Genomic DNA, 15,621 nt, shown 5'->3' on the forward strand with positions numbered 1-15,621 from the left:
CTATTCAGATTACCACTTGGGAACACATGCAGCGTGAGTTCTTCAATAAGTAGTTTTCAATTGGTAAGATGAACTAGTTTCGTAAAGTCATTACCAGTTTCTCTCACATTGAGGGAGAACAATTCCATGAGACCTGAGAGAGGATCAAAGATCTTCTTCGAAAGTGTTCCCACCACCAGGTGCCCCATTGGCAATTGGTGCAATACCTTTACGATGGCCTGAAAGAGAAGGACAGGCAAATGGTTCATTCTTAGTGTGGGGGCACGTTCATGCTCAAGAGCGAGGATAAGGCATAGGCCCTATTCAATACATTGAACGAAAATGCCATGCATCATTCCCTGTCCTTGCACCTTGATATGACCACACCTGTTCCTAGTGGTCCTAAGAAGGGAGGGATTTTTGAAGTTGGGTCCAGACATGATTTGCAAATCAAAGTGGACCAGTTGACCAGGAAAGTAGATCAATTACTGGCCAACCCAACTTCGTTAAATCTGGTAGAAAAAGTGTGTGAGTTATGCGCTACCCTTGCACACTTTGTTTCTAAGTGTTCGGTAGCACCATTCTATCCTAAATTCGTTCAAGAGCAAGTGAATGCTACTCAAAGTTTTGCCAGACCGGTGCACAATCCTTATGCACCCACCTATAACCTGGGATGGCAAAATCATCCCAACTTTGCGTGGAGAAATCCACAAGGGCCACCCCACATGCCTCCCCAGACACAACACAGACAAGGTAACCTCCCACAAGGTTACCCGCGCCCTACATTTCCACATGCCCATCCCCAGCTTAGCTTGCCTTCTCCTCAGGAGCCCATATCGAGCCCATCTTTTCAAGAGAAGTTGTTAGAGGCCTTTTCTGACATTAAGGTCAACCTCAGTTCTCACACACAATCGATAGTGAAGCTAGAGAGCTAGATGGGACAGTTGGCTGAAGCCTTGAGCAGGCGAAGCGAGGGAAGTCTCCTAAGTCAGTCAGTCTTCAACCTGAAGGGTAAGGAAACCATGTATCACAGCCTGCACCTCACAGAGTCTCATCAAGAGCAGGCCAACTCTATTATGACCCTTCCGAGTGGGAAGGCATTTCACCCTACTCCAAAGTCGACTGGCGAGCTCACTACCACACCTACTGACCAATCGATCTCCTCCACCAGGCCCAAGGAGAATGGGCAGGGCCCACAACCTGTACCTTCTTAATATATTCTCAGAGCCCCTTTTTTTGAGGCCTTAACCAAACCGCACAATTTGGGCAAGCAGGGGGCACTCATGCACGAGATGCTTGACATGTTCAAGCAGGTTCACATAAACATCTCCCTGCATGACGCCATCCAACAAGTGCCTGCTTATGCAAAGTTCCTCAAAGAACTTTTCATGCAGAAGAGAAAATCGAGGTCGTTACCTAAGACGATCTTCTTCACTAAGCAAGTGAGCTTCGTGTTTCGTCACCAAGCGCCACCTAAGTTCAAAGATCCTGGGACACCGATTATCTCGTGTGTTATAGAGAACATGACTATCGAGCATGCATTACTCGATCTTGGGGAAAGCATTAATATTATGTTGGGTTCTCTATATGACAATTTTGGGATTGAGGATTTGAAGCCCACGACAACTGTTTTGCATTTGGCTAACAGGTCTACCAAGTGTCCTCGAGAAATCTTGGAAGATGTGTTAGTCAAGGTTGAGGACTTTTACTTCCTTGTCAATTTTCTTGTTCTAGACATGGAGAGCACTGATGTCACTCACCAGATCCCCATTATTTTGGGTAGACCATTCTTGGCCACTGCTCATGCTTGTATCGATTGCCATATTGGGAAGTTGGAGGTTTCTTTCGGTAATAAGCATTTACGGTTACATATTTTTTATGTTGCCAAGAGAGTGATAGGATATGACGATTATTTTCAGGTGACAGACGTTATATGAAAGCAATCCGATCTATAGTTGGATGTGTGTCTTGCTCATTATTCGGTTTATGGCTCTACATCTTTTTAGAATAGCCTCAATGTGAAGACTAATCTCGTTCTTTCTGCTAGTTTAGAGAGTCATCTTAAGGTCCAGATGGGTAGAGTTGAAGGAAACATAGTGTACAGTGTCACAGATGACACTCTTTTCCTCAGAGCTCCTGATTGAGCATGACTTCACGTCCATTGATCTCATGGATGATGAAAGGTCTCCAGAGATCCATCTGGCTGAGGACGTAAAACTTAACGCTTTATGGGAGGCAGCCCATATTTGTGATGTACTATTAGTAGTTTTAGTAGTTTTCTATTTTTAGTCAGTTCTTTTCTTTCGTGAGCGTGAATGATAGAGCATATATGCATTGCATTTTTGTATATTTTTATGAGTTACATGACATTGAGATAGGTAGAATCTATACAGAACCAGTTACATGTCATATCAGGTAAGGTTTCACATTGTGGATCAGGTGACTTCTACCTCTTTTCTCCCATTTATGTCGTTCTTATATGCATTCACTCAGTTTCATGCAAGCATGGGGGAGTGTTACTGAGGACAGTATCATTCAAGCATGGGGGAGGGTGTAGTTTGCACACCAAGATTTTTTTGTCTTTGTACTTGCACCTTTGCTGACAACTCATAAAATTTGGGCTTTTAAGGAATGAGTTTGATCTTATATGAATGCTTTGCAAAATCTAATGTTTTTAGAGAATTTTTAAGCCCCATAAATTTTTTTTTTCTAACATTGATCTAGAAAAACATGGTTGTTTATGTGGATTTTAAAGAAATGATTATAGATGCATGTTAGAGTTTATTTTGAATCATAAGTATGAATATGCACAATTTTATGAATAATATTGAAAATAAGAGCTCAAAAGTGAAAAGAGCATACATTTAGTTGTTTGATCTCTTTGTATTCCCTAGTAGCTGGGCTCAGACACAAGTTAAAGTGTTTGAGTTCCATGTCAAAAAGGATAATGAAGAAAATCACTTCTTTATCTAAGCCGATATCTGTGGCCGGTTTTGTTCGAGCAAGTAGAGTCTGAGGGGTGTTTACACCTGGTGCCCTAAAGTCATCCGGTTTGGGAGTAAATAGCTTGAAAGCCCATTACATGAACTTTATAGAGAGCCTAATAGATGTTGACATTGCACATGACAAGAAGCAGACTATACGTAAAACTATGAAAATTGAAGGTCTAGTGACTCGAGCAATTAAGTTCGAGGGATACTTTGTATCTGGTGCCCTAAAGTCGTCTGATCTGGGAGTCACTGACCCAAAGATTGTTACACGAGTCACAAAATCTGAAAATTTGAAATAGTGCTCAATAAAAAAAAGAAAGAAAAAGTGTAAAAAAATAAAAATCAAGAAAAAGAAAAGAGCGTAATAGAAAAAGTTCACTGCTTAGAAGTAAATATTGAGAAAACATGTGCAGAAAATATATAAGTGAGGATTAGTAAATAATAACATATATATATATTTGATTTTCTGAAAATAAAACATAAATAATTATGCTATTTAGAAAAGTGAAAGAAAATGTCTTATTCTGTGGTGGCTTATAAAATACTCTAATTATGTTTTGAAAGTGTAATGACATGAAATGTTTGTGAAAACAACCTCCTTAACTGCCTAATGCTTTGTTTTTTATTATTTTATGCATACATGATAGAGATGTTTGTGGGTAGCATCACTGCAAACCCTCATGAGACCTTACTCGTTCAATGGGATAACCCAGGGGTTGAAAGAGCTTGTTGCATATGCTAAATGCAACCGTGATTCCTACGAATGTGAGTTAGGTTTTTGCTTTGTTAGTTCACTATTTTTGCTTTTTGCTTCAGTTTGCTCGAGGACTAGCAAACGATAAGCATTGGGGAATTTGATCATGCATAATATTTTTATTTTTATTCATCTTATTTCATGCATGATCAAGTGAAAAATCATTTAAAAAAAACCAATTTTATAGTTAGTTTTGAGAAACTGCATTGAAATTGAAAATATCAAAAAATCATGTATTTCAAGGCTTGCCCCACATTTTTTTAGTATTTTATTTAGTTTAGGAATTTTTAATTAGTGTTTTAATTAGTTTCGAAGAGTTTAAGTAGGAGTTCTAATTGGTTTAGGAGAGGTAGTTTTATGAAACATATTTTTTAAAAGGACTATTTAGAAATTATTGAAAAATGTTTGGACTCTTTTTGAAAATTTGTTTTGACCTAATTACATTAGTATAAATAGGATTCTTCAAGCATGTATATATGTTTTTCCAGCAGCTTGAAGCCCTCCTCTCTCTTGCCCTCTCTCTTTTCTCTCGCCCCTTGCTCCCTCCTTGTCGATTTTATCTTCTCCCCTTATTCTTATTCTTATTCTTCGTCTTCTTCTTCACCTTCTTCTTGCTTCTAGCCCCTCTCATAGTCGGCAACCTTGTCTTCTTCATTGGGGAGGTACTTGCTTGCAGTCGGGATCAACCAATCTCTCTTCTCAACCGATCCATCGGAGGCAAAATGCACGGTGAACCTCTTCTACGTAGTATCTAGGATCATAGTCAGTAACGGTTGTTTATTTTGATTTGAATCTAGTTAGATTACATATTTTTCTTGTCTGAGAGTGTCATGTTTATTTAGTAGTCTGTGTTTTCTTATTCAATGATCTGCGTTTTGTTTTATATATATCATTCAATCTATGTGTTTAGTTTATTTAGTATCAATGTTGGTTTTGTTTCAGCATGTTGACGTCTTTCATTTTATTATTTCTTAGTCATTCTGCATTAGCATGTTCGCGTCTTTCATATTTTTAGTGTTTAGTCGTTCTTCCGCTGTGTGTTAGAACTGAATTATAGTTCCTATAATATTGACATAGTGCGACACAGGTTGTTCATCATTTAATCAAGTATTTAGTTTGCTGTAGATTTTATATTTTATAATTCATGATTCTTGCCACTCAGTAGGTCATTCAATAAATTAACAATGGGCTTAATAAAATTATTAACGTTAGTTAAGTAATTAGAATAGGTTGTTTTATTAACGTGTTTTAAGTCATTGATTTAACGTGTGCTGCATATTTCATACTTATTTATGTTAGTAGTTGTGTGTCTCATAGTTAGGTTATTAATTATTTGCTACATTAGTTGGTTGTCTTAAACGTTGGGTATTTCACACCTTGTGTATTTCAATAGTCATTTTCCTTCATTAATCGTATACACGGTGTGGTGTTTCATCAGTTGTTTTTTTTATTTCATGTTGTTCACGGGTTGCACATTAACATCAAACACGCTGCTAGAGTGATTGACGTTAATGTGACTAACATAGTTTCTTTGTTGTGTTTTAGCTAGTATGTTAGCTTTAAATAGCCGTGAGTCATTAGTTACTAATTATTTTAGTAATTTATTGCATTAGCCATGAGTTCTTTAGCATTAGTAATTGTTTAGGTAGTTCCAGCATTAGTTAGATTATTTTAATCATTTCTTGAATTGTTAGTTAGGTTGTTTTGCTATTTTGTCTTTTAGTGTTAGGTTGTTAATAGTTTGTTTTAGTTAGTTTAATTCTTGTTCTTGCTGAATTTTTTTTAGTTCATTAGCTGATCCATTCTTGTTTAGTTTTCCTCGTACTGTTGCGTTTCGTGTCTTTGTGTTTTGCAGGGAAGCGTTTGGACGTGCGGTGAGCCCCTTTTTCGAGCCCTCAAAAGTGCCCTCTGAGGTCCCTTCAGGCCCTCAGAAAGGCCCTTTAAGCCTTTCAGGGCAGAACTCTCCCTCTAATTTATCAAACCATACAAAAGTGTACAAAGAGGGAAGGACAAAGAGAAGCAAATCAATTCAAGAAGGAACAAAAGATTCAAGTACTGAAACTTTTTCTTTATTTTTAGATTAGAATTTTATTTCTTTTATTTAGTTATTCATTTGGGTCTATAATAAAACAATTTAATTATTTGTTTAAGCCTCTACAGAGGTAGCACTCTTAGTTAAATTAATTAATTATTTTTATTTTATTTTTGACAATAAAGTATAGTTAGATTGTGTGATTGAATACAAAGTATTTCTCATTCCATAAGATCAACCTAGACTCCACCACTCGTGTGAGCCAGTTTTTATATTTTTGGTGTCTGGCTTTCACTTGATTTTGATTAAAAATATTGTTTTAAAAAGAATTTTCATAAAACTCACACCAAACTGCACCAAGTGCTCAAAATCTTTACATGTGGGTTTTCAGCTTGTAAGTGCACATACCTTGTGTGCGGATCATAAAAAAAAGGCGAGAACTCAGGAAAAAGAAAGAAATAAAACATGATATATCAAGGTTAGAGAATTCTAAAACTTATTAAAATATGATAAATGAATGAAATGAATAATAAAATAGACTGAATCTTACCTTAGGCTTAGGTAACCCTTTCTACATTGTTGACAAGTGCGATGGAATGTGAGCAACACTCTGGCTAAGCGCAACCTCTAAAAGGAGGGTGAAATAAGGGATTTGGGTCTTAGACTAGGCTAGGTATGCTCAACCAAGCTAAGTGAACTAGACCTAGTTGTGCAAGGATTTTGGCAGGGTAAGGATGTGGCTAGGACTTGAACTCTAGATACTGGAATAGGAGGGTGTCTCCCTATTTATAGTTTTTTAGAAAAATTCAAACATGTTTTTCGAATATCCAGGATACATATTTTTTAATCCATTTGAAATTGACATGGAGGACTCCTATTGGTTGATTTTCAAATGGTTCAATATGTTTGATCCAAGGTACTCTAGCCCAGATTTAGGAATGAGATTAGTTAGGTGTTTTGGGAGTTGAGATGGTTTGGAAAGGGATAGAGGTAAGTTCTTGGGTGGTTTCTCTAAATAGCACATATTTTTTTAACTCAAAAAGGTTGCTAATGACAAAAAGTGCTGACGACAAACAAAGATTGTCATTAGAAAAAATGTTGACTATAAACTATGAAATTGTTGTCAGAAAAAGTGTTGACGACAATCAATAAAATGATAAACCCAAATTGCTCAGGTGTCATCACCACTTTTGCTGAAAGTACTAACACCACATGCCGACATTTTAACTTATTTTATCCATAACTTCCTATTCATATACAAATTGAGGTGATTTTTGATGCATTGAAAAACTAACATCCGCTTCTTTAATTTATATTTTAAGTAAAAAACCAATTCGATCTCTTTGTTAGTAAAAAATGTGCTCAAAGTTGGTCCTACTTGAAAAACATGATTTTTACTAAACAAGTTACCTTGTTTTGGTCATAACTTTTGACTCTGGTGACATATTGACTTGATTTTTGGTTTGTTGGAAATCTAAGATCTTTTACTTTAATTGATCTTTTTGACAAAAATCTTAAAGATTTAGTTTTGGAGGCCAAAAATAAAGTTAAAATTAGCAGAACTTTGAAATGGGTTGAAAATACTAGATTTTGGTTCGTGACTCCTGACATAAAAAGATTAGGGTGTCTACAGTAACATTTGTTCCCAATCGAATTCTCACACTTAATAAAAAAAATATGTGCTTTCCCAAGAGTCAGTCACCATGTCTTAATCGTCAACCCATGAACTTGTTATAAGTTAAGCTTCATCCAATATGTCATTGAGGAAGCATCTAAACTTGAGAAACTTGGTGATAGCAACGATGTGGACAATAAGCCACCCTGTAATATAGACCCGCCAACCAAAGAGTAGCACCATATATCCAAGCCTTAATTAACTTTACTTTTCGATATGGTGGAGAAGGGATAATGTCCAAACCGACATCCCTTGGACCCATGGTCTCTAAGAGGTGTTGCTGAAAGCGCATGGTTCTGTGGTTGTCATCCTTGTAGTGTTTGTTGTGTCTCTTATGAAGTCGATAGTCCATAGAAATGTTCATGGGATGCATTAAGGGAACATGCTCACAAAATCACATCTTCAAAAAAACTTTGCAGCAAAAAAAAAGAACATCCCACCTGTAAGAAAAGATGCTTAGGCCTCGATACAAGCAAGCCAATGTCGCCATGCCTAAGGAGAAGTCCCAACCTCAATTAAACCACACTTTCAACATATTCATGTGCCTAAGGATTGTATCCTTGAGTGCTTCACCAAATATGATCAAAGCAATGGTTAAAATGGTGAAGGCTCCATAAACTTTATATCGCTAGCGATCTAATAATTGGTGGAAGTTGTCATTGTACTAAATTCATCCCAAAAATCCCTAAAAAAAAGACATGGAGCTCCCCTTCAACTCACCATGTTCCAATCAGCATTTCTCGTAAGACTACGAAGAGTTTTCATATAGTCGTAAGGCCCCATGTTGAGAACGAACTGTTCAGGTATTGATTCTACCTAATGAGGTGAAAGAAGTCCCAAAAGTGTGATGGTTTCGTTTAGAGTGATGGTAAGCTCCCCCATCGACAAACAGAATGTATTTGTACTCAGATTCCAACACTCTATCGTAGCCATGATTAAGCTCTTGTTCACTCAAAATTCTTTCAAAAGAACTACTCGATGTAAGTAGAAGTCCTTCAAGTACTCTTGATGGTGAAGTATGAACTTCTTTGCCCATATGTGATACCACTTTGAGAGCTCTGATATCGGGAGAACTTAATTGGTGTTTTGTTAAAAAGCAAACAAAACATTAGATCATGACAAAAGAAAGTAGAGCAATACAACAAGGAAGAGTAAGTGGGGGAGATGTTAGGCCCTCTTAAAGATTTGGTTTTTAAGGTTCAGAACTTGGATCTGAAGGGAGCCCTAGGCTAGCAATAGACGGGTACTGTAGTTTAAGCTCGACGAAAGAGTATCGAACTTGAGGTTTTTGGCCCTTTGAGGCTGAGTTGGACATTTCTAGGGTGTGGAGCTCTGCTGGAGATGATGGAGAAATGGTCTAAGGGTAACCGTGGTGAATGTTTTAAGAGGTTCTAGAAAAAAACCTACATAAATGGAGAAATCTAGTAGATTAAAAATGACTTCGAAGGCCAATCGGGAGAGGGTTTCGGTTCATATATGATATGGACTGAACCATGAGTTTTTGGTAACCTAGGAAAATGCGTCAAGGTTAGGTTAGACTGTTATAGGTCAAGAAATGGTAAAATAGGTCATTGAAAGGCTGAGAAGGTCAAATAGTAGAAAACAAAGTTTTTTAGGTTAATGAGGTAGATGCAGTTTTGGTTCTAAGGCTATGAAAAATAATTTAATGCAACCTATGTTTGGTTACAGGTCTAGAAAACTAATATCAGAGGGTTAGATGGTTGAGTACCTAAGTTAGGCTTCGAAAATAATGATATATCAAAACCATGACTGCAGAGGGTTCCAAATTATTTTTTCGAGCAGTGTAGCCTTCTTGGATATTTGAAAGGAAACATGTGATGGGCTTGGGCCCTTTTCATAGGCTGGATCCACCATCATACATGTAGTGTCAAGTGAAATGGGTGGGAGAGAAGAGAAGACGTCAGAGATGTAAGAATGTCCAAGAGGGAGGAGTGAAAAAAGAAAGGGAGAGAGACGTTTAGAGAGAGAGAGAGAACTTGAGAAACCTCAATATTATTCAATCTATAAAAGGAGAACCCCAACCCTCTATTTATAGAGTGGAGACTTGAAATTCAATCCTAAACTAACTATGACTTCATAAAGAATCCTACCAAGAATAAGAAACTTAATCAAAGCGAAGTTGCTAAAGGCCAATCTCCATCAAGACTCGTACATTAATTAAAACTCTTAAACAATTAAGACTATTAAATAATAACTAATTATTTTTAAAAAAGCATCCAGAAAGCCTCTGAAAGTGGGGGCATCCCATGTTGGTCTTTTGGTTCACGCTCTCTATGTGAACCCCGTCAGGTGGCCCTCCTTGGTTCTGACATAGACATGTGTCAGGCTCTCATTGCTTCTAGTATGAACATGTGTCAATTGATTTTTTTGCATGTGAGGATGATACATCAGCTGAGACATCACTCTCTTAGGTCTCACTTATGCTTGGATGACCTTCACTGCCTCCAAGGAAAGGTGTGTAGGTCCTAGAGCTCGAATCTACACTATCTTTTGAAATTTGGGTCATAATAGGAGAAGCACTCACAAAGGATCTGTTAGTATTTGTGGTTGAGATCGATGCCTGAAATTAAAGGAAACACATGGTCTCTAGTAACCATCACCACTAAGCCGTAGTGCAGAAAATACTCTGATAGAAAGCAAAAATGCATGGGAAGCCTAGACTGGGCATTCAGTTAAAAGATGGCACAGAAAGTCTAACAACAAGTGGCCTACTTGTCATTAGACATGACAACTTGTTGTTAGAGAGGGCCCACCTATTGTCAAACACCTTGTTCGAAAGGGAAAGTTGTCAAAAATGTTCCAACTTGTCATTAGACAAAAGGAAAATTCTCAGACTTGTCGTTAGATATAAAAAGAAGGTCCAAACTTGTCATCAATCAAGATTTAGAAATATTAAACTTGTTGTTAGATGGAATTTGGAAATTTTTTGCAATAGATTCATGAAACCTTCCTACTTGTCATCAGAGCTCAGTTTGTCATTAGACAAAGCTGATTTGTCCTTTGACTACATGACTTGTCGTCTAACAAGAAGCTCACCTTGTCGTTAGACCTGCCTTTTGATGGACAATTTGTATCCTTCTCATGCATTTCACATTAGACTAACTTGTTTTCTTTCAAGTGACATAGTTAGAGAAAAGCTACCCAGTCCTATCTTAGGATCACCCTATTAGATAGTTGCATATTCCTTACCGTTTATCCCATAACCTTTTTCTTAAATCTCATTGCCTTATGTGTCAAAATAACCTTTTGTAAACTTTTTCAAAAGTATATTTTCTTAAATGTCATTTATTTTCCAAAATGATTCTTGATCTTCAAAATTTATCGGTTGTTCGTGAAATCTTACGTGGCAAGGCGCTTGTTTCGTCTCTTTGTGGCCATGCTCAACAGAGACTTCCACTCATTTACAGAGTTCAAGGGTGACTCTCTTGTGAAACAAGGTACTTGCTTAGTCTTTGGCTCAGGGTTGTTTCTCCAAAACATCTATGGTCATATGAAAAAAAATCATAATGAGACTCTCGTGCTAAGCTATTTACATGCCTTAAAGCTATAGATTTGCACTTCGTCTTTGTCTTTTTTAAAAGACCCTTTTGAAAATGAATTTGATCTCAGAGTCAAGCTTATTCCTTTTCAAAATTGGTGTGTCTACTTCTTTGTTATCAATTGAGCTTCAAATGCTCGATAACAAAGAGGGGCAGTCTGTAGACACCCTCAATTTTGAACCAGTTGTCTTGAGTCAAAGGACTTTCAAAAGTTAGTTGCCTCGATTCTTTTCAGTATGCTCTCAACTTTTGCCTCATTTTGGCCCATGAAACAATATCCTCAAAGTTTTTGTCCAAAATATGAAAAGAATAAGAAAATCTTAGCTTTCAAATCTGACAAAAACAATGTCATGTCAATACTGGAATGCAAAGTTATAGCCAAAACAAGCTGATTTGTCCCATCAAAATCCTATTTTTAAGTAAGGTCCACATTGAGTTTGATTTTCACCCTCAAATTGATTAAAATTAATTGAAACTCAAAATATAATTCAAAGAAAAAGATGTTAGCTTTTCAACACATCAAACCACACCTTAAAATGATGCATTGTTAGTGAGTTATGACCAAAACAGGTCAACCTATTAGAGTAGTTTTTGTTGATTTTGTCTGACAAATTAGAAAAGCCTACTTGTTATTAGACACTGTCGCACATGTCATCAGACACACTTAAATTGTCATAACTTGAATTATCGGTCCAAACCCAGGCTTGTTTTCAGATTGTGCCCACTTGTAGTTAGATAGAGGGTTGTCCATTTTGGCCTTCGACGCATGTGGAAACAAGAATAAGGCACATCACTCCTTACAAAACCAGAAAATTTTGTGGTCAAGACATCCTTAAACAAAACCACGCTCATCTAACTTGCCAAAAAGTATGTTCAACCCAATTACCAAAATATCCTTTAAGATAAGCCACATAACTTAGGCCAATTAGAGCTTAACACCCATATTATCAAGCTAATCAGATTCAACTGCTATGCAATAACTAGGATCCTTAGATCAAAAATCCATTATAATTGGATCTCAGATATGAGATCTTGAGTACATGGTCCTAAATTCTATAAATATAGGCCTCCTCCTACTTCTTCCATGAGAGAAACTTGAGAAGAGCTTAGCCGGGAGTAAGGATACCCTACTTTACAGAGGAACCTGCCTTAGCCTAGACGCCCCTACCCTGTTGAGCCTATCTTGCCCATTTATCCTATTTATAGGTCCCTAACCTAGCCTAGTAGGTCTAACCCACTGTTATCATCGCAAAATTTTTACTTTTGCAAGTCAAACTGACCTTTGAAAAAGATTTTGAAAATAACTCGCCTCCGTTTTAAAATGCGGGATAATTCCAAAGAATGGGACTCGCCTGTCGGTACGAGGTTCAACCATTCCTGGCGCCTTTACCAGGGGTAATTGAACCAAGGATCAAAAGTGTGCTTAGCTTTGCTCAACTTGTCTAAGTCATGTTCTATTTCCTAAATGCACAAAGAATCAGGCATGTGCTATGAATTTCTGAAAATGCATATTTAAAAACATGATGTTTGCTTTGAATATTGGAAAATATTTGGAGATTCTTAGAAAATAAAACACTTAGAAAATCGTGAATCATGGTTGAGATATTATATCTGAGAAAGTGAAAATCGATTTCTGAAGAATCTAGAGGTTTTGTGAAAATCGATTCTGAGAAATGTGAAATAACTTTGGAGAACTTGATTTCTTTGAATTCAGACTTTGAAATTGAAAATATAACTTATAAAAATGAATTTGGAACTTGGGAAATACTTGAAATATCATTGGAAAATCAATGTTTTGAGAAAATCAATTTCTGAATAAGACTTAGAAATTTTGAGAAAATCGATTTCCCTGATTTGGAATTTGAACTTTCAAATGAATGAAATGAATGAATATGGACTTGAAAGACTTAATCTTGAGGAATTGAGGAAATTCTTTTTGTATTTTTGAGAAATGCAGTGCATTTTGAAGTTAGCCTAAGGGTGTAGGCTGAATGTGGCTAATACGAAGATTACAAATCTAGGTATCATTCATATTCTGACTATGGCCATAAATACAAATTCCACCAAGTTTGTCAACTCCATAAGAGCTTGTGCACGTGCCATTCGTGTAGATCACAGTGAATTTGTAACATGTGCATGAATTGGCATACATTGCAGTTATATATCAAAGTTTAAAACTATATGCAATGCATCCTATTCTATGCAGGAATTGAAATTCTTATTCCAAAATTAATTACAATTTACATCACTAATCAAATTTAAATGCAAGAAATAAAGGAAAATAAAGTCTTTAATGTTTCTGCAAAACTAGAAAAACTGGTTAGTGAAAATATGTTGGCTTTTCTAGATTTATCCAGTAATATCTAGAAATTACTGGATTTTACTAGATATAAGTCATTTTTCATATGATTCCCTTATATAAACTTAAAATATTATGAAATAAGATGGAATAAATATGAAAATGAAATTCAAAATTTCGAAATTGGGGTCAAAATGATAAGAATACCCCTGATAGCAAGACTATTGCCTTGAAATCAAGGTTTTTAGAAAGATATTTTGTAAAAATGTAAGTTTTGAAATACAAATAATGATAAATTAACTTAAATATGATATTACATGATTAAAAATGAGAAAATTAGGGTTTAGAATTTCGAAATTGAGGTCAAATGACCAAATTGCTCCTGATAGCAAGACTATGGCCTTGAAATCAGGGTTTTCTGAAATAGATTTTGATAAAAACTTGAGATTTATGATTGAAATAAACACAAAATCAAACATAAAACACCCTAATATGATTCTAAACATGAATAAACTTTAAAAATACACACTTATGTACGAAAATCAAGAAATATCACAAAAATTGTGATTTTGGCAGTGTTTCGGGATCCTACGGGTGCCCTATTTTGCAATTTGATTAATTCAGGCATCAAACAGATTCCAAATTTCATAAAAATTGGTACCTGCATTTGTTATGTCTTTGAAATCAGATTGAAATCATAACAATGATTTTTTGAAATTATTTTAATCCGAAAATTGTATTAAAACCCTAAAATATGCTATTTTTAACCTAAGTCACAAACCAGTTTCAGAGTTAGACCCGAACCAGGGGTCAATCCTCCATGAAAATTTCTGAATTTTTACAGAGGCAAACTAGACATAAAAACAGAGGTTTTCCCTTTTACATATCGGAAAAAACATCTCTGGTTAGGGAGAAACCCTTCTGGCAATCCGAACTAAAATATAACAAATCTAACAGGGGTTAAAACAGCTACTTCGGATTGAAAATACATAAATAAATAGCAAACCTAATAAAAAAGTTATGAAATTTTAACAATGAACAGTAGATCAAAAAATAACAAAACTCCTTTTTTACAGATCTTGAATCGGATCTGTGGTTTGAGATCTATGGTCATTATAAGTCTGATTAGGGTTTTGGTAAACCCTAACGAGTTTTAAATTTAAAATCAGACTTTCTGTCAGAGGAAAAATATTAAACAGAGGCCAAAAATTATCAAAATTTCACAGTAAATAAATCGTCTCAACATGAATCCACATCATTTTACGGATCTCAAATCGGATATCGGATGAGAAAAATAACGTAACAGCAAGTTACCTCTTGAATTTAAATAACGATTTTAAAGATTTAAAATCACGGTTTGATGTCTGATTTTTCTGACAGAGTTTCCGAATCTCAAAACACCCGAATTTTTTACAGTAGTTTACTGACATATCCATGTTTTACATATTAAAAAATCAAGAATTTACAGTGAGTGCTTTAATACGAAATAACATATACTTTGCTGATCCATGCTTAAAAACACACAGAAATCTAATGAAATCTAATAAACCATGCATTAATTAATGAAAACAATAAGGAAAATAGTAAACAGCAAAACGAAATTGATTTCTATGTTAAAACACATGTAATAAACATAACTAAGTAAAAAAATAAAATAAAAACAGGGAATCCATGGCTGGAATTTGATTTTACCTTTAAAACCATGGATTTAACCCATTAAAAGGGTAAATCTCATGTTTTATTGGTTAATAACGTAAAAAATCATGCTAAAATTGATTCTAATGGATTAGAATCCCTGAAAAAACACCAAAAAAGAGTTAGATCATCTTCTTGAACCGTTCTTGGGGTTCTTGAACTTGAATCCATGGTTTAAACCATGAAATAGAAGGCACCAATGGCTAAATTCATGTTTAAACTAATAAAAGCATTAAATAAAATAAAAAAATTAAAAAAGTTTCTTAACTTGAGGTTGCAGCAATGGAAGAAGGGCTGGAGAGGAGAGAGAAGCTCCAAGAATCCTCAATGAGAGAGCTTGAAAAATCGACCCCCCTATGGAGACTATTTATAGAATTTTTTTAGGTTTAAAAGTTGGGAATTTTGAAAATTTTGGACTCTAAAGGGGGGGTGGGGGTGGGGCGATTTTTGGGTGGAGTTACCTATATGCCCTTGACCTAATTAACTCTAATTGACACCTAATTGAACTTTTAACTAACCTTAAAGACCCCCTAATGTGGTGCCACTTGACATTTTTCCACATTTGGTTTTTAAAGTTTTAACTAAAACCTTTAAAAACAATAGTTTAAAAATCAAATTTCAAAAGGGTTTTCAAAAT

The 15,621-nt window shown here is 35.6% G+C and overlaps 1 protein-coding gene across 1 annotated transcript; it reads left to right on the forward strand.

The window, feature by feature from the left end:
• The first annotated feature begins 1,271 nt into the window (after window positions 1–1,271).
• LOC149829871 (uncharacterized) lies at window positions 1,272–2,123 on the forward strand. The gene is made up of 2 exons (XM_090015320.1): window positions 1,272–1,817; window positions 1,986–2,123. The coding sequence occupies exons 1-2, from the start codon at window positions 1,272–1,274 to the stop codon at window positions 2,121–2,123; spliced, it is 684 nt and encodes a 227-aa protein (XP_089871446.1).
• The last annotated feature ends 13,498 nt before the right edge of the window (window positions 2,124–15,621 follow it).

This window comes from Nuphar pumila, chromosome 8 (assembly GCF_984573655.1).
Source record: "Nuphar pumila chromosome 8, dmNupPumi1.hap1.1, whole genome shotgun sequence".
NCBI classification, from domain to species: Eukaryota; Viridiplantae; Streptophyta; class Magnoliopsida; order Nymphaeales; family Nymphaeaceae; genus Nuphar; species Nuphar pumila.